At 47.8% G+C, this 19,459-nt stretch overlaps 1 protein-coding gene across 3 annotated transcripts in view; it reads right to left on the bottom strand.

Moving 5' to 3' along the window:
• The window catches only part of GATAD2A (GATA zinc finger domain containing 2A), a 105,327-nt gene that overhangs the window by 29,259 nt on the left and 56,609 nt on the right, over window positions 1-19,459 (bottom strand). For 2 of the 3 annotated variants that reach the window (XM_090290064.1, XM_090290063.1), the window contains exon 3: window positions 3,931-4,196. In XM_090290064.1, the coding sequence (XP_090146190.1) occupies window positions 3,931-4,196 (266 nt within the window). The remainder of the gene's footprint in view (window positions 1-3,930; window positions 4,197-19,459) is intronic. The other variant, XM_090290065.1, reaches the window with a different exon arrangement.

The following is a 19,459-nucleotide window of genomic DNA, read 5'->3' as shown; positions in this document are numbered from 1 at the left end:
CACGTCTAACTTTGTAAGAAACTGTCAAACTGTTTATGCCATTTTACATTCCTACCAGGTATCAGGGTTCCTTTCTCCACATCCTTGCCAACACTTATTGTTTTCTGTCTTTATTACAGCCATTCTTGAAACTTGTTTTATGGCCTAGCATATGGCCTACCCCTGCAAAATGTTCCACGTGCTTGTGAGATGTATTCTGCAGTCATCGGGTGGAGTGTTCTATAAATGCCTATTAGCGAAAAAGGTTGAGAGTGCTCTTCAAGTCTTCTTGAACCACGTTGATTTTCTGTTTAGTTGTTTTACCAGTCATTGAGAGTAAAGTATTGAAATTATTAGCTATAATTGATTAATTATTTACTTCTACTATCAATCCCAGTAGCTTATGCCTCAGGTATTTTGGGGTTCTGTTGTTAGATGCGTATACATTCATGACTATTATATCTTCCTGATGTATTGTTATAAAATGTCCCTCTTTGGCTCTAGTAATACTGTTTGTCTTAAAGTCTATTTTATCTAATATAATACAGCCATTCTAGCTTTCTTATGTTTATTCTGATAACTTTCCCCATCTTTTACCTAAGGATCTAAGGGGTGTCTCTTATAGATAACATATAATTAAGCTGGATTGCTTTTTATTCTATTCTGACAATTTGTGCCTTTTGATTCGGGTGTTTAGACAGTTCCCATTTAATGTGATTATTGACGTGGTTGAATTTACATTTGTCAGTTTGTACATCCTTGGATTCTGGTATCCACAGGGGATCAGGGGATCCTGGAACCAATCCCCCATGGATACTGAAAGACAATTAAGTTTTGCAGGAGTCGAAAGTTAACACATGGATTTTTGGCTGCACAAGGGATTGACGCCCCAAAATCCCACATTGTTCAAGGGTCAACTACGTGTTTGTGTGTGTTGTAGGTTCCCAAGGGATGTCCAGAGCCAGACACTCTTTAACTAAGATCCAAAGACTATCTGCTTCTAACCCAAAAACTGGCCACTCACTCCAGAAAGAATTAGTTTTAGAATGGCTCTGAGCTGAACCTGATCCTATGATTCTGTCAAAACCCTTGACTGTACTTCTCCAATAAACTATTGTAGACAGAACATTTAGTGTGGGAACTCAGGGATAAACTAGCTCTACATGTGACATCTTATTTTCAGTGACACTTAAGACTGAAGGGCAGTGTTGCCAACACTTTTTTCTCATACCACATGCCACACTCCAGGGCCGATGCTGGGTACACATCTATCACCCATTAAACTGCAAGGCAGAGATTACTGCCCATTTTACAAATGAATAAGCACAGACAAAGATCATCAGCCCAAGATCAGTCAAGGAGTGTGATTTTTGAGACAGACCAGTAAGCCAGGACAAATAGAATAGGGAAAACAAGACCAATAGTTCACCAAAATGGCCAAGCAACTTACAGCCAGATACAAAAGGTCACCGCCCTAGAGATAATATCTAGGTCTCAGTTGTATTTCAGCTCCAGGCCCAGAAAAGCAGCGTCAGGACCAGCTGCAATGACTAAGACCTACCCTGGCACTGACCAATCAGTAGAGACACAACCCTGAAAGAACACACCTGGAAAACTGATGACTGTTCTGCTGAAACCCTCCCCGGAGACCTCCCATGAGATTCCCATCTGCAAGAGAGAAATAAAAACTCAAGACAACAGACTCAGCACACAGGAGCTCTCCTTCTGGGGAGCAGCCCACACCATTCCCTTTCCTGTCTTCTTCCCTCACTTCTTCCCCAACAGGCATGCAATGCATCTCCTAAACTTTAAGGAACCCTGAGACTTGCAATCAGGGGAGCAATGGGCAGCAGCAGTTTGTTCCAGGCTAACCCCCTGAACCTGTCCCCAAGGCCCCCTTTTCTCTTTCAAGTGCGCTAAGGCAACTCAGTTTGGGCTCTGCTGTTGCTCTTGTATGCTGAGTCCTTTTCTGTTTCACTGTCCCCAGCTTTAATAAGCATACCCTCACAGTCACCTGGACTCGTGTTGTGAATCTTTCCTGCACGAAGCCAAGAACCCACACATTACCAGCTGGCCCTAGGCAGACCCGCTCACAGCCAGGTCTCCTGTCAGGCAACAATTTGAGTCCCTACTCTGCCTGCTGGACTCTGAAACCAAGCTCTTTCCACACTCACTGGGCTTCACAACGCCCTGGGGTGTCTCTTGTCCTGCAGGAGGACCCTGTCCTGTGTGGCTGAGTTAATCGCTGTCCCTTGCTCCTTCACATCCTTTATGTGTCATAAAGTTATTATCTTCATCAGAAAGCGTCACATCATCTAAGTGCCCTTGGGTTGGAAGCCAATGGGCACAAATGGGGAAAGCCTGGGACCAAGAGGCCTGGAAGCCAACTGCAGCCAGGTTTTGGTACAAAAAAGACTGCGTTTGAGATTCAGCTCTGAGCTCCTTCAACACTTAACCTCTCTCAATTCACTGGCCTTCCCTGCAGAGCAACATGTTGCTTATACGAAAAAAATATACACTAGGAGTCCAGGAATGCAAGGTACCCAGCAAATCTCCACAAACACAAACTCCTCCTTATCCTCACAATCTGAAACATTGCTGAGGACCAAGTCAGAGAGAGGGAAAGGAGTTACAATTCTATTTCTAGTATTTTTAAAGAGGCCTCTGGCTTTAGAACAGGGGCTGCAGAAAACAGAATCAGACAGAAATGGCCTTTCTGGGTAGCAGAAATACAAAGCACACTCCTTCCCCAGACTAAGATACTTATCTCCAATAGGAGGGGTTTGGATTTTCCCATTTATCTCAAGGAGGTAAGAATTTTCAATGACGAGGATGCCAACAACCTGGGTTCCAAAATGAATTTAACACAAAGACTGCAGGCTGAGGCCCCTCTGCGGGGTCAGTTGAACAAGAAAGCGAGGAACCGCCCAAGTTTCCTCAGTTCGGCACCTGCCATCCTCCACCCCCACCTGGGCAAACAGACGTGGAGGGGGATCTGAAAGGGAGGCAGCAAGGGAGACAAGGGATAGACCACAGACCACCAAGGGGATGTAGGGCTGGCTGGGAAGCCATGGCCACACCCAGATGCCCAAAGTGAAATGTCCTGAGACATCTGGGTGTGAACATCCTGGAGAGAACATTCACCAGAGCTCTGAGGGGAGGAGGGTGAAGCAGGAGCAGAATCTAAGGCTGAATTTCTCTCTACAGGAAGTAAAGGTCTCTGAGGGAAAAAATAGGGTGGTACAGCAAGTCATATTTCTTTTAAATTTTTTCCTTAAAAGCCTCACAAAAGCTAGGATCAGGAAAGTTACCTTTTAAAAAATCCTCACTTGAGGACATTTTTTCATGAGTGAGAGGAAGCAAGGTGGGGAGAGAAACATCAATTGGTTGCCTCCTGTATGCGCCCTGGCCAGGGATCGAACCCACAACATTTCGGTGTATGGGATGGTGCTCCAACTAACCAAGCCACACCAGCCAGAACAGGAAAGTTACTCCTGAAGTAATCAGTATCAACTAAGGAGAAATCAGCAGAGGATGCCACAGAAGACCTCTCCTCAGTGTGGCCCGTCCTCCAAGATGAGCTGCCTATGAGGAGCAGTGGCATGTGTAAGAGGTGCCCTGGGCTGGGCTTGGCTCCTGACTGCCCACAGCCAAGAGACCCAGGTAGGGCATAGCATCCCTGGCTTACTGAGCCCCAGATCTGAAAAGCAGGAAGGCATGACCAAATGAAAAACTCACGTTTTCCTACAAACCAAAAGTACTGAGTTGAACTAGATAGCAGGGGAGCAAGGTCCCTCGGCCAGGATGAGACAATGATGCCAGGGCTGGGGTCCACAGCCACCTACCACCAAAACCTGATTTCTGCAGGAGGGCAAGGCATGGGGAGGATGCAGCCTTGAGTCCACCTCCTCACACCTGGGCCTGTCCTGGTTCCTGTCTCCTCCCACTCACCTGTGTGAGGTTCGCATGTCCACAGGCCCATCACCTGCCTGCTCTTCGCCTCTGCCCATGGCTGTTGCCTCAGGATCCCTTAGCAATCCTTGGGCTTGCCCTCCTGGCTCAGGCGTCACTCTCATGTCTCCATCAGTGTTTAGATCTGAAGCTAACAATCCTCTCTCCATTTTTATTTTCTTGCTCTCCACATCGTCCTCTGCTGGATCCTGTTCAAGTGCTCGTTTCTGACTCCGTGTCCGGCATGCTTCTTCAGTCATTCTGAATTTTGGGAAAGAAGAAAACAAGATGTTTAAACTTGGCACAATGGAGTTGCTTGCTACCTTCTTAAAAAGTTTTCAGTGTCAGCTTGGAGTATTTTCCTCGCCACATGACAATGGCAGAAATAGGTACAACAGACGCAGTCAGGGCCCACAAAATATTCCGGGACATTTCTTCACTGCCCTGGGGAAGGTTGGAACAGGAGTGGTGGAGCATCTGGGGAGCTGAGACCTCAGGGACCTGGGCAGAAACAACAGAAGATGGCTATTTATAAGAAAGAAGGGGACGTCGGCCTGTGAGCCAAGTGTCGCTGGTTCGATTCCCTGTCAGGGCACATGACTAGGTTGAATGTCAGGTCCCCAGTTGGGGGCGCGAGTGAGAGGCAACCACACAGTGATGCTTCTCTCCCTCTCTTTCTCCTTTCCCCTCTCTCTAAAAATAAAATAAACAAACAAACAAATAAATAAGTTAAAAAAAAAAAAGAGAAAGAAGGGGAATTCTTGGTGCTACTACAGACTCAAAGCAAATAGAAGAAAACTGTGAACTCCCTGGCGGTGTCTGAAATACAGGAAACGGGACCACGCTGTACCAGGAACAAGGTCACTGCACTGCAAAAACTCAGGCTGACCCTTGACCCTTCTCCCCTTCAGTGAGGGTGGCCTCCTCACTCCCTGCTCACCTCAGGGGGATTAGGAGTGGGGGCAACATATAACCCTTTGAATGCCAGTGAGGTCAACTTTGTGTAGGGTGAGGCTTGGCCCATCATGGTGCCAGCACTCTGTATCTGCAGCACACACATATCTTGATTTAAAGAAGGAAAAAACAGCTGAGTCAGTTTTTGATCCCATGACATCACTGGGCTCCACATGACCCTTCCCAGGATTCAGTCTGAGAGACAAAGCACTTTCCAGAAAACTAGTCTGAACCAGTTCCAGACAACAAGCTGAAGTACAGTTAACCCTCACAGAGACAAGAGGGAAGACAAGCAGTGATGTCGATCTGCAGGGAGGCTGCAGGCATTTCACAACCAAGTCTGGGGCTCGATGTTCCAACAGGGCAGTATACCAGAAACAAGACTGGGGGAGTTCACCAGGGTACAGAAAGGAATTTAGTTGCCAGGCTCTCGTAGAATTCCCAAAGTTCTCAAGACGGTCAGCAGCCACGTCTACCAACACTTAGCCAGGGGAAAGACCACCATGTGAACCCCTCAGAGCCCCAATTCACACCTGTGGTGTGCCTACATTTGAGACCCCCAGCTCTGTGTCCATGAAGGCACTGCACCCAGTGCTTCAGGTTCTGCACCAGTGAACATCCTGGGAGGCCCGTTCTGGACAGAGCTGGGCATACCCAATCCCAGAGCCCACCTTCTGGGAGGCTGGGGGCAGCACAGGACAACAAAGGGGCCAAGTCATCACATATAGGACACACTCCTGAGCTGAGTCACTCAAAACATTCTTAAAGGAGGCCCTGCCCCAACAGGCCCTACTGTGGACTTAGAATGAAAGGAAGGAAAGAGAGAACAGCTGCTTCTCGCTCCTGGCGCAGGAGGTAGAGCAGCCCCTCTGCACACGTGTTAGACCAGCATGGCACTGACATCTGCTCCTACAGGAAGCCCAAAAGAGCTGAACAGAATAGGTCTCCCCATGGCCCTCTGGGGTGTACCCTCCTCCATCTAAATGGAAAGCAGGGCTTAGCCTCCATTTGCCCCCAACCCCTCCTGGCATCCCAGCCTGCACCTGCGTTCTACCCTGTAGCAACTGTTTGGCCTCAGCCACCTCCATACAACCCCCATCCCCCTGCTATCGCCCAGACCTCCCCATCCCCTCATCACCTCCCTGTCAGCTCCTCACTGCCCCACAGGGAAGCAAGGGATGCTTGTATGTGCCTCTTAGCCTAAAGTGCTAGGTTTCTTTTTCTGACATGCCTTGACCACAAACCCCTTCAGTCTGCTCACTGATTCTGTCCATCCTGTCTCCCCATGAGACTGCAGACAAGTCATTGCCCTGAGTGTCTGTCCTTGTGGGAGGGGTGGATCATCTTTCCTTTGAGAGCCTGAAACAGGAGCTCCTCAAGCATCTGGGAATTGGACAAAAGGAACTATTCTGCAGCCACCTTGGCCAACAGGTATGTGTGCTCCCAGCACTGGGGAGAAAGAAGCCTGTCTGGGTAGAAGAGAGGATCTCAGGCAAGGAGGGCCCCCGCCGCAGTCCGGGGAAATTCTGACCCTGAAGGAGAAGTTCCCAGTCTGGCCTGGTGCCCACTGTGGGGGAGGGGGAGGAGTCCCAGGTAGACAGGGAGAATGTAGCCCCACTGCATGATGCTGTGTCCCCCAATCCTACACTCAGAGCACCCTTCCCGTCCCCATTCCACCTCTGCTCCAACCCAGTGGGGGTCTCCCTGCAGGGTAAGTGCTGAGATCTTATTCATGAAGCTCACATGAATCCCAGAACTTGTGTGAAGTCCTTATTCCCAACTGCCCACAGATAAGGGGGAGCTGACAAGATCACTGTGTGCCAGGTGACCAGACTGGTGAGGTGGTGCCAAGTAGTCTCACTTCATCATCACTGATATAAAACAAGTAAATTAGGAGGTGCCAGAGCAGAGCCCCACACCCACAGAGCCACTCCCTCCAGTCCCAGTAGAGGCTTAGGAATCCGCAGGGTTGTGCTGTGTGCGCAGTGTCGGGACAACTCACTCTGAAGCCCAGGGCCTAGAACACTGATAACACCAGGCCCAGAATCAACAGCCTGGTCTGCACCTCTGGCAGGCCACTCTGGGGGGACCTGCTGAAACCCTCCCACTCCACAGGAAGGACAAGCACAGCTGGAGGGGGCAGGACCTATCATGGGGATGAGGCCTACTCCACAGTCAGGCAGCTGCCTTAGGGCCCAGTGGGGCTTGCTGTGGCCAATCCTTGGCCCCTGGGGCCTTGCTTCTGAGGAGGGTATGTGTTGGTAAGTAGCTGCTCCTCCTCTCAGAGGGTAGGGCTAATGTCCCCAGCACATCAAAGCTGGTGGCTACAGTCCTGCAGGCGCAGACTCTGGGATGGTGATAAAGTTTCAGGAAGAAACCAGCCTTGTGGAATGAAGTATGACTGCTGGTTTCTGCAAAAAGCAGTGAGGAGGTGCATTTAGAATACTTTCCAAAGAGCAGGTGAAGGGGTTGGATTGCTCCAGCTGGTAAACTTGAATCAGCTTCAGAACTCCTGGCAAGTGAGGGGAGGAAAATGAAGGGCAAGTAGTGACTGCAGAAGTTTCACCACAAGGCCAATTCATTCAGGAAATATGGGGCCCACAGAGAGCAACGCCCTCTTGGTGGGATTCTGTGCTGAAGGCTACCTGAAGGGTAGATTCAGACAGCAGCATGCCCATTATACAGATGAGGCCACCAGGGCCCAAGGCTAAATGAGGCACAGACTGCTACACAGGGAACACTGCTGAAACCCAGGTGGCCTCAGCCCCTCCTTCTCACTCTCCAAACACAATCCTGCTCTGATGTGTCCTGACCTCCAACCTGGCTGGGCCAGAGGGAGGTGGCAGGATGCAGTCCAGGTCTTCCTCAGCCAGCTTCAGCCACACTAGAGGCTTCAAAGGCAGGGTGATGGGGCCAGAGTTCCCGGCAGAATGCTGACATGGAGCTTTGGATCAGATACAAATTCCAACTGCCTCTACCAAAAGCTGCTTTATCTTAGTAAAATCCCACCATCCAACTGGTCTGAAAACCTATGGAGGAAAACTTGTTTTAACACAACTCCAAAGGGTGAATTATGCTGCAGCAAGAACCAGAATTTTTAAACAGGACTCGGAGAAAGCAAGTGGCACAGCTCAGGTACTCAGGTCAGTAAAAACAAATAAGCAAACAAAAGAAGAGAAAAAGAGCAAATAGGAGCTGCAGAGCCATCAATCTGAAGCATTATCATTAATACTATAAGGACTACTTATACTACTCTGTTACTAACATACCAGCAGAATTACCCAAGCAATACTCCTCTTTCAGACATGAGGAAAGCGAAACTTAGCAATATGCTTGAAAGAAGTGACAGAGGTGATATGCTAAAAAGTGGACATGAAATGCTTTTCCCAGAGCCCAGAGAAGGGAGTGTGCATGAGGAGGTAGAAGGAGGGTGCTGAGTGTGGACTGACCTCAGCGGGGAACACAGGGGTATACAATTTGTTCTAAAGCATCATCTGGCTGATTTGGGGACAGACTGGTAGCTTCTGTATCTTGTGGCTCAGGACAGGAAGGGGATGAACAGTAGGGAGACATGACCAAATGCTGGGTTGTACTTTAGAAGATATGGACACAACATTCCAACAGCTGCACGTGAGGCGAGAGAGGGTTGCTCTGTTTTGTTGGATTTTGCGAGGCGAGAGAGGGTTGCTCTGTTTTGTTGGATTTTGCCTAAGCAACTGGAAAGAAGACACCTATTTTCTGATATGGAGAAGGAGCAGTTCTAGGGGAAGAAAGTTGGCAGTGGAGGTACTTTGGATATACTGAGCATGAGCTGTCTACCAGACCCACACAGAGAGGGTGAGGAGCATCTGCTGATGGGTGAAGGCCTGCCTACACATGGGGCAGCATAGGGCACCTCTTCCTGTCAGGAAGGAAGAAGGGCCTATGAAGCAACCAGTGCTGGGCTGGATGACGACAGGATCTACCCATCAGTCTCACCAGCCACTTGCCAAGCTCCAGTCTTGACACACAGCACAGGTGGGTCTCTGTACCCTAGTGGTCCCAGGACTGGGGCTGTGCCAACTTCTCTGCATGGCCTCCCTCGTCTCCTGCTTAGACCCAGGAACCCCATCCACCCTCCCCAAGACAGCAGCCTGAGCAAGCTTCCAAAGCTGAGTCCTGGGTCTGTACACCCTCCACAGGCTCCCTACGTTCTTGAGAGTCAAACCCAGGCGCCTGGGGACGGGTCAGTGGAGAACAGCTAAGCTGCACTTTGGTCTTCCCTTTCAGAACAGATCTGACTCTGCTCTGGGCCTGAGCCACTTCCTGACAACTGTCTCTGAGCGACAGTGGTAGAGATGTGCTGGCTGTGTTCTGGAAGGAACTCACACCAAAAATGCCAACTCTCAAGTTTTAAACAATGTCAAAGCCCATTAAAGCCAAATACAAAGAATGCAATTTAACTTGGGAAACAGAAAGATGATCCAACAGCCAACCTGCACCACTGGACACAGCAGAGAAGAGGAAGAACCTGAAGGAGCAACTGGCAAGGAGTGCTTGTCACTCTCTGAGCCTTAGTTTCCCCATCCATACCTCACAGACATGCTATATGAAAAAACAGAATGACATTAGAAATAGCCTGAATGAGGAAATAAAGTTGCACAATTGTGTTAATACCATTCACATGGTTTAAAAGTGCTTGTAATCTGCAGGGGGAAAAAATACTCAAAGTTTACCAAAATCGAAACTGAAAGAAAAGGGGCTAAAATCCACAGCACTCATCTCTGAAGAGTGGATATTATTAAGAAACTTTCACTTTCTGTATTAAATTATTCCTCTTAACAGTGACTTTGTATGAAAAGGAAACAAAGATAAGAAAGCTAGATAAAATAACAGTCATCTTCAGAGGCTGAGAACTGAAAGGGTAGGAGTTGGAGTGGGGGGGCAGCAAGAGGAGAAGGCCCTGCGGGGAGGGAGGTGCTGCCCTCCATGGCCCTTGTCCAGGAGGGCACCTAAGACCCAGGGAGGGCACTTGGTTGGCTCCTGTGATAGGCGGAAGCAAGAGCACAAGAGGAACATGGAACCTCAGTGGGCTGAGAAGGGATGCTGCTGCCACTTTCCCACTTGTTATTGGCAAATGTCTACGCAGCTTAAAAATTCACCTTCTCTGTCACTTATTACAATGACTCCTGAGCTCTGAGCAGTAAACCCAAACCCCTCGGCTCATCCACATAGCACACCTTCTACTTAGGCCACTAGCTGTTCCAAGGGGCTACCAAGCACGGGATCACTGTGGGCTCACTCTGACAGGGCCCATGTTCCACACAGTCCCTCACTAGAACTGCCCACAGCAACAACCCCCACACAACTCCATGGCTTTGTCTCACCTCCCAGCTCAATGCTAAACTCTTCCATGGCAGAAACTTCTTTTTGCCATTCATCTTTTAAAAAAATTTTTTAATCCTCACCTGAGGACATTTTTTCACTGCTTTTAGAGAGGAAGGGGGGAGGGGGTAACATCAATCAACCACCTTCTCACACCCCCTGACAGGAGACTGAACCTGCAACCTCAGCATGTGCCCAGGCCCGGAAGAGAACCCAGGACTCCTTTGTCCATGGGATGATGCTCCAACCAACTGAACCACACCAGCCAGGGTTGCCATTCATCTTCATTTTCAGTGTGGAGCACACAGTATGGGTTTAAGTACAGGCTATGGAGTTAAACCTACACTTCTGTAAATTAGCCTCATGAAGTGTATGATTCCTGGGGCTGCTTTCATTAAAAACTCCTGTATTTTGACTGTAAGGCAAGTGTACTAAGATGGAGCCCCATAGACCGAGGCTGAGGTAGAAACAGGAATATGGGGAACATGGGACAAGCTGCTGAGTGGGGAGAATCTTATGCAGAAGAAGGGAGCCACAGCAAGTCCTGTGCCAAAGGTTTGCTCAAAAGGAGAACTAAGTCTCACTATACTCACAGACTGAAGCTGGGATCTTAACCATTAGTGGTCTGAAAACTTAAAAGACACTGCAGAAATACAGGCATTTTCTCTCTTTTACACCATCAGGAGGGCCCCAAGCCCAGATACATGGCTAGCAGCCCCCTGAGCCTTCAAACTCACCAACTGAGAAGGTCTTGGGGAGACTCTCCCTGCAGCAGTCCAGGTGAGGGACACACCCACACAGCTGGGATTGACAAATGCCACTCATTCAGAGCCCCTGAGTATTGACAAGGGTACGGGCATGCCACTCCACAAGGTGGGGAAATCCAAGTCTACGTGAGCTAAGAATCTGGGCCTGGATCCCAGGTCCACACTCCTCGTTCTACCTGGCATTCTCACAAGCTGTCTGTCCACTGTGAACCATTCCACTATACAGTCTAAAGACATTTTGTTAATTATGTTTAAGTGGTTTGTTTTCATCTTGAGTGACAATCACATGATGGGACTAAAATGATGCACATGCCAGTGAGGAAGATTGAACAGCCTGCAATGCCTGCAATTGAAATGCCTGCAATGGATGCCATGCCTAAGAGAATTTAAGATTTCCCCTGCACGGGAAGACAGGAGCCCCCATGTTCAGGTGTTATCACCACTCACCAGGTAACAGGCATCGGGGTATCAGCATCAATGTTACTGGTGTGTACCTAGTCCTAGAAACATGCTGGCCACACAGTAGGTGCATAGCAAACATTTGATGAATGAATGAATGAAGATTTTACAGAGAGGAGTTTGGGAAGTGGGGTGCTTAAACCAGACACTTCAGGCCCTCTTTCAACACTAGGATTCTCCTATCTTGACCCAAGTTGATTGCTCCTCTGTTATTAAAAGAAATGTAGGCTCTTTTTACATTGTTTACCCAACAGGGATCATCTTGGATGAGCCTCAGAATCACCTGCAAGCTGAGTGCTACAACAGCTCCACCCCCTTTTTTTGAAGATTATTTATTTATTTATTTTTAGAGAGTGGGAAAGGGAGGGAGAAAGAGGTAGAGACATAGACTTGAGAGAGAAACATTGATCAGTTCCCTCTTGTACACACCCCAGTGGTGAACCAAACACACAACCCAGGCATGTGTCCTGGCCAGGGATCAAACCAGTGACCTTTCCCTTTGCACGATGATGCCCAACAAACTGAGCCACACAGGTCAGGGCACCAGCTCCATTTTACAGGTGGGGAAACTGAGGCAGGTAAAGATCATAAAGCAAGTGGGTGGGACAGTGCTGGGTACTAACATGATCCTCCATCAAAACACCCCATCAACCACCCAGAGTCAGACTCAAAGTTTCCAAAGGACACTGAGAGCTCCTCATGTGGGGGAGTGGGCTTCACCTCTCATCGCACAGGGTCCAGATGAAATATTAAGCGATTACAGCCTTACGGAGTGTCATGAGTGAGACCACACCTCTTTTGCTATTTGCTTTCCAAGTACAGTAAGTTCTGTTGGAGCACTGTGCAATAGAAACACAGGGCTTACAGGAAGAACGGGGCTAGGTGTACAGCACTCCATCAGTCACACACACACACACACACACACACACACACACACACACGACAGGAACCCGATTCTTAAATGGCAGCATGGTAAACAGCCAAGAAATACACAAATGCTACCTGAAGCCTGACCCCTCCCCTGGGAAGACCTGAGTGTGCTGTGACTGTAGGCAGCTGCAGTATCTGAGTTATTCTGACAAGCTGGCAGGAGGCTACCTGACTCCAGAAAGAGATGGGTGTGACCCGAGAAGGTTTGGGGCGCCTTAGGTCTGTGCATTTTGATTCTGTGTACCAGCTGGTGCTCTTTTGACTGGGAACAGTCTTCTGGATTCAGCTGGTACATAAGTGGGTAAACTTATTCTTAAAGGGACACAGTAAATATGGTCTTTTCAGCTCTGTGGACCATTCTGTCTCTGCCCAATTACTCAGTTCTACTGCTTTGACAGTATGTCCTTCAAATGGGCATAGCTGTGTCCCAGGCAAACTTTACTTAACAAAATAGGTCACCAGATAACCCAGCATTTCGCCTGGACAAAATCACACATAACCAAACACAATGTGTGTGTTATTCTCCAACTGTGCCCTAATATATCAATAGTGTTGGAATAAATCTGATTTTCCAAAATAAGCATTACAGCAAAAGAACAGAGAAAAACAGGTTTCAAAAAAAGGAGCTGAACACGTAAATCCTGAGCCCAGGACTCATGGTTAATACTTTTGACACATAAGAAGAAATTGAGTTTCAAAAAGTGCCTACTGTACACAGCTCACTGCAGGGTCTGCCTGTATCACTATAGGTCAATTTTACATCATCCTAAAAGCCCTATACACTCTCAAGACAAATAGGTCCAATGCAGAAGAAAATTACATGCTATAAACTCAATTACTGCAGTGAATGAAACTTTAACCCAGTTATAGAAACAATCAGTTCCTCAGCACACGTGCCTGAGCATTGGACCAAAGCTCTAAGGAGAAGCACGGGGGACTGAGAGGAGAACCTTATGGGTAAAAGGGGGAGGAGGGCGGAGGCTGGGGCAGGAGAATCCCCACTCATGGAGAGAAATTTGACCAGGGATGGAAAGTGAATCAAGCACAGTGGGGCAGACTCATTGGAGACGTGGGAGCCTATGAGGATGCCCTGAAGGGCCCCTGGGGAGAGAGGGATCATCTGTGCCAGGAAAACCCTAAGAAGAGTGCTTTATCTGGTGTGAAGGAGGGAACCACCTGGATGCAGATCCATACCAAATTATCCCCAACTGTCTCATTCTAGGGCAGAGGACAGCACCATCATAGCCCCAGCACCTTTTGTCCTATCCCACAGATGTATCAAGATCTTTGAACAATCACAATTTGCACCAGTACATTCTGCCTATGGCTGCAGCTCCTCTGCCCAGTCCAGAGATAGCAGAAAAGTCTTGAGAACCTGCCTGGGCCTCAGCCTCCACCTGGTCACCACCTCAATCCTTCAATTCTGCTGACATTTACGTTAGCACTGGGCATGGCTGGTGGGCATGTCACTTCACCTCCAAGCTAATGGTGTCCTGGTGGTCTTACACTAGGGCTCTTTGGACCTGGGGACTTGATGCAGGTTTTCTGAATCTTTTATCTGTAAAGAGAAGCCAACACACCCCTCCAAATGGACAGTCACTTTACAAAAATGAGACATGTGACCAAGAAATTCTCCTGTCCTGTTGAAGGGGCTCAGCTGCTCTTCCAAAGGCTTCTCCTGAGGTGGGCAATCTCATGGTCTGCCTCCAACAGCCATGGTTCTAGGGGTCTGGGTTGTAGAGAGGCCAAAGGCACTGAATAGAGAGGGAAAGGGACAAGAAACATGGCACTCAGACTTGGGAGCATCTGACCTCACTCAATGGATATCCTATCTACAGAGGACAAATGCAGGAAACTGGGTCATCAACAGACATCTCCCTGCTTCCCAAAGATGCAACACACCAGGCTCAGTAAACATCAAGCAATCTTGTACCACATACACAAATACACATACCTGTGCAACCACACTTAGGCATGCTCACATAGACACATGCACCCACACATGCATGCAGTTTTCATCCCCTCCTCCCACTTCCGGGTCTTGCCCAATTATCTCAGAAAACGTCTTTCTTAGCTGTTCAATTCTGAGCAAAGAATAGCAGCTCTTGCCCTGACCAGTGATGGCTCAGTTGGGTGGGCAATGTCCTGCAAAGCAAAAGGTCACAGATTCAATTCCTGATCAGGGCACATGCCTGGGTTGTGGGTTCAGTCCCTGGTCAGGGCACATGTGAGAGGCAGCCAATCGATGTTCCTCTCTCATATTAATGTTTCTCTCCCTCTCTTTCTCCCTTCCTTCCCCTCGCTCTAAAAATAAAGAAATAAAGTATTTAAAAAATAATAATAATAGCAGTTCTTATGGGAGATTAGTGTTCACTCAGGTCCTGATCCACCTGTCTCAACAAGGAGGAAAAACCATTAAGTATGAACATGAGATTAGACACAGGGGCCAGGACCACTAACCTTTAAACCACATGAAGGACTCTTTGCACGGTCTAGCATGAATCCTCGTGTACCTCCGTCACTTCAACCCACAGATAATTTTGCATCTGACTGGAGCAGCAGGGTTTTGAAATCACTAGCAGTGCAACCATGCTCATTTCTACAACTTTGTTCATGCACAAGATAATTTAAGCTTCCAGAGAGGGCAATGAACTGTTTGCTCTTGCTTATCTGAGTGATGCGTGAACCAGGTGGGAAATTCTGCAGCACAAGATGCTCGTTATTCACAGCCTGGGATATCCCATTTCCAAGTTCATGGCCCACCTGGCCTAACAGGATGTGGACACAAATGGGCTCCTGACAAATACTGATCCTGTGCCCAGTAGTAACCTCCAAGGAGCCAGTTGACCTGGGGACGCCTCCTTTGTGGAGAGCTGGAGTAGCAGCTCAGGGTCCCCACATTCATGGGTGGGGACCTAGTAAGGTCTGTGAGATGTGGGTGCCAATCACCATTTTATTACAAGTCAACACCAGAAAAGGAGTCTAATTGCTTCAGAGGAGGGGAGGAAGAATCTAGATATGCTTCATTTGAGCTGGGTCCCAGAGGCAGAATATGAAATTTGTAGAGAGAAAAGAGGGAAGAAGAAATGGGAGCAGAAAAGATGAAGTGGCACAAATATACAGCATGTGAAAACCCATTCTCAAGAAAAGTAGATGATACCAACCAAATAAAAAGGATCCTTAATCAAAATTTTTAACAACTGTTTTTTAAATGGAACAAGGTCACTCAGAAAGAAAAAGCATCCCTGTTACAAAGAGGCCACTTGTATTCAGTGTGAGAAGCTAGCAGTGATGACCAGATCTCCCATGGGCTTCCCTGGGCTCCAAGTGCCTGTAAGAAGCCCAGAGACTTCGGATGGGGTGGGGTCCTGGCCAGCCCTCAGCCTGTGATTGAGGAGAGCTGGAACCCTTCACTGGGTCCTGAAAAACAAAGGAGGAGAGCACTGAGAGCTTTGAGATGACAAAGCACATGCTCCAAAAAGACGTATGTATGCACGAAGTGCCTCCAGTCATTCCATCAAGTAAGTCAATAAGAGCATGGTGTGCTCCTCAGGGTACCTCTCTGCCTCCAGCCCCAACAGGTGCTCTCTCCCTAATCCTTCCAGGAAAAGAGGCTACTTGTAAGTGCGGTGCTCAGTTCAGAAGCAAGAGTCAAAAGGGAAGGTTAAGTAAGTTCAGGAGCATCTCAGCCTCCACACAGGCCACTTCTAACATCCCCGGTGTGCCCAAACACTGCACTCCATCTGAAATGCTGCTGAGTCATCAAATATAATAAGCCAATCACCATAGCGGCAGAATAGAGGAGTCCTATCCAAGGTAGAGTCAGACTAAGACATCCATCCTAGCCCAGTCACCTTCACTCCAAGGTTCAAGAAACACCCAGCAATGCAGGTCATTAAGACTGAAGGAAGTCAAAAAATAAAAATAAAAATAAAATGGCACCTCTAGCATTCACATTTACAAATATACCCAGATTCACAATCTGATTTTTTTTTAATGGAAGACTTGTAAATAATGCCTCTGAATTAATACTTTTAAAAAAATCTATTTAACAAAATTAACCTAGAGTAGGTATTAACATACTCAAGTAGTGACCATCAACATTTTAAAGAGAAAACCTCTTCAGATTCCTCAATGCAAATCCCATGAAGACTGTACAGTGGAGAAGGCACTGGAAGCATCTCACCCCTGCACAGTGTATGGGAACCAAGCCATTTTCAGGACAAATCATCTCCAGAAAACCCACAGTCACTGCCCTTGGTGAGGCTTGTGCCACAGTAACCACCAGCCCGGTGACAGCTGCACCTGGCTGCTCAAACTTACCCTGGGACAGCCAGGTACCATGACCTCAACCTCCCTCCTCAGAGTCATGGGGGAAAAAAACTAGAGAAAGCATAGCTCCTCCTGGGATATGGTATGGGGGTTGTGTTTTAATCTTCCCCCCAAAACAAAGAGCTCCTGGAAACTCTGAAAACAGGGAACACTGACCACACAAGCCACATGGATCCCACTTAACTCTGTCTGCTCTGCAGCCCCACACATTGGCCTCTGAGCACCCTTCCCAGAGACATGAGAGAAAACCCCATCTTCACCTGTAAGTTGTGGCACTCAGTAGAAGGAAGTGCACCTATACTGATCACATGTTAAGAGGAGGAGAAACTGCTATAAAGTGTCTTTAAAATTGTCACTAGCTCCCCCCAGTTCACACTAGAGATGAGCACTTAGTTTTAGGTGTCATCTCAGAGGTGCTTAGTAAGCACCCACTGCCACCCACTTGGGGTCACTTCAGGTGGGCATCTCAGTCTCCGACAGCCGCTGGATTGTGGCCAAATCCCAACCTTGCAGTCCCAAAGAGAGAAACAGATGCTGCTGAAGGAGCACACAGCACAGAAACAAAGACGCTGCCTGTAAAGGGGAATCTGAGTAATATTAAATGTCCACAGGGAAATGGCGACCATGCGTCCCTCAAGTGCAGAATGTTATTGTGAGAGCTAGCTGGCTGAATTTCCCGCCCAAGGGAAAAGACCAGCCCTCTGTCCCCTCCCAGCTGCCTCTTGGGCTGTGAGCCTTGCAGCTCACAAAGGGTTAACGCCTGCCATTTCCACAACTGCAATGTGCCCATGGTGTCACATCACAAAATGGGAGGCCCTGACTCTTCCAGGGCAACTCCCTCAGGGCTCAGCGCAGAGCAGTCCTGACTGCCAGCTCCACTGAGGCCTGTGGCTGGAAACCGCGGGGCGCTTTTGCACGGAAAATTCCAGGAAGAGCCACAAAGGCCTTCTCCATTCCAAAGAGTGGAAAGTCGGGGAACAGGTGTGCATTTGTTGTTGTTTTCATCAGGGCACACAGCAGTGTTGTAACTCAATTGTCCAGAGGCCCTGCCTGGGCTTCCTTTGTCAAGCTCCTCCCTTTTTTGGTGTCAAAGCCCCCACCCAGCTAGTTGCCCCAGGAGAATTGGAGCCAGCAGGGAAAGCTACTTTTAGGGCTAACGCAAGTTTCTGGTCTCAAGGAAGCCATGGGCCTAAAAAACAGTTCTCACAACACTTTCTGCACAACTGTAAGAGCCAGAATGGAGACCCCGTCTTTCCCCTCTACCCTCTAAGTGGAAATATTCCACTTGGGCAAGGATTGTTCTGGTTGGACCCCTATACCAACCTCCAGGAAACTGTCAAGCTAATAAGCTAGAGAGTATCACATTAGTGATCCTTTTCGTAAAACATGCTACTAAAGTAATGCCCTCAATCCAGCCTAGAGATCCTATCAGCCTCTCTTACCTCCCTGCCACCATCCCGTGTGTCCCCTCCCAACCCCTCGACCTCATTCTCTCAGCTTTGGCCACAGTTACATCCTGGCTACTCCTCTGAGAGCCAAGCTCACTCCCACCCAGGGTCTTTGCACTTCCTGGATGGTTCTTCCCCCACGTCTCTGTACAAAGCTCTCTCTTTTCAGGTCTCGGCTGAGACAGCAAAATGACATGTACCTCCCCTCCACACATGCCCCTTACCCACTTCATCACCACTTGAGTAGGGGACACATCTTTGTCACTGCCACCATCCCAGGGCCCAAAACAGAATGGTGCTCAATACAGTATTCCCTCACTTATCGCGGGTATTACGTTCTCGACCTGTGGGTCGCCTAAGACCATAGGAAAACACATATATAATTACATATTGTTTTTGTGATTAATCACTATGCTTTAGTTATGGTTGGGGGTCACCACAACATGAGGAACTGTATTAAAGGGTCGCGGCATTAGGAAGGTTGAGAACCACTGGGCTATAGACCCTCCCGCGATAGGTGAAAATCCACGAAGTAGAAACCTTACATTTATTTTAGTATTTATATATATTTTAAGGCTTTATAAACCCTTCCCACACACTTATAAACCGTTCCCACTCTCTTATTAACCTTCTCCACACTTTTATAAACACTACTTATGTTCTTAAACATATTCTACACTCTTAAACCTACGTAACTTTAACAACATACGTATACGGTACCGCAAAATCCCACGATATAGCGAAAAACCCGCGATGAATAATTAAATATAATATTTTTTAAAATCCCGTGATACAGTGAGGCCACAGTAAGTGAACCACGATAGAGAGAGGGACTACTGTACATATGTGTTAAAAAGACGAAAGGGGAAAAAAAGATGAGAGTCCTGGCCAATGTGGCTCAGCTGGTTGGAGTGTTGTCCCGTAACTGAAAGGTTATAGCAGGTCCGGTTCCCGGTCAGGGCACAAGCCCAAGTTGCGATACCTGGTCTGGGCATGTACGGGTTGCAACCAATCGATATTTCTTTCTTACATCAATATTTCTCCCTTACATCGATATTTCTCTCTCCCTTCCTTTCTCTCTCTAAAAGCAATTTAAAAAATGTCTCAGGCAAGGATTAAAAAAAAATTTTAAAGGATGAGAAAAGGTAATTTCAGAACTCCCAGCTATCATCCTCCCATTCCTAGTTGAATAAGCCAAAAGGTTTCATGCCAATAGAAAGATAATGATTAAAATGGTTAATTAGTAAATTTTATGTTGCAAATTTTACCTGAATT

Source organism: Furipterus horrens, unplaced genomic scaffold (genome assembly GCF_987537825.1).
Source record: "Furipterus horrens unplaced genomic scaffold, mFurHor1.1.pri manual_scaffold_10, whole genome shotgun sequence".
NCBI classification, from domain to species: domain Eukaryota; kingdom Metazoa; phylum Chordata; class Mammalia; order Chiroptera; family Furipteridae; genus Furipterus; species Furipterus horrens.
Note: the sequence above shows the minus strand (reverse complement) of the source record. Positions and strands in the feature narration are given on the sequence as shown.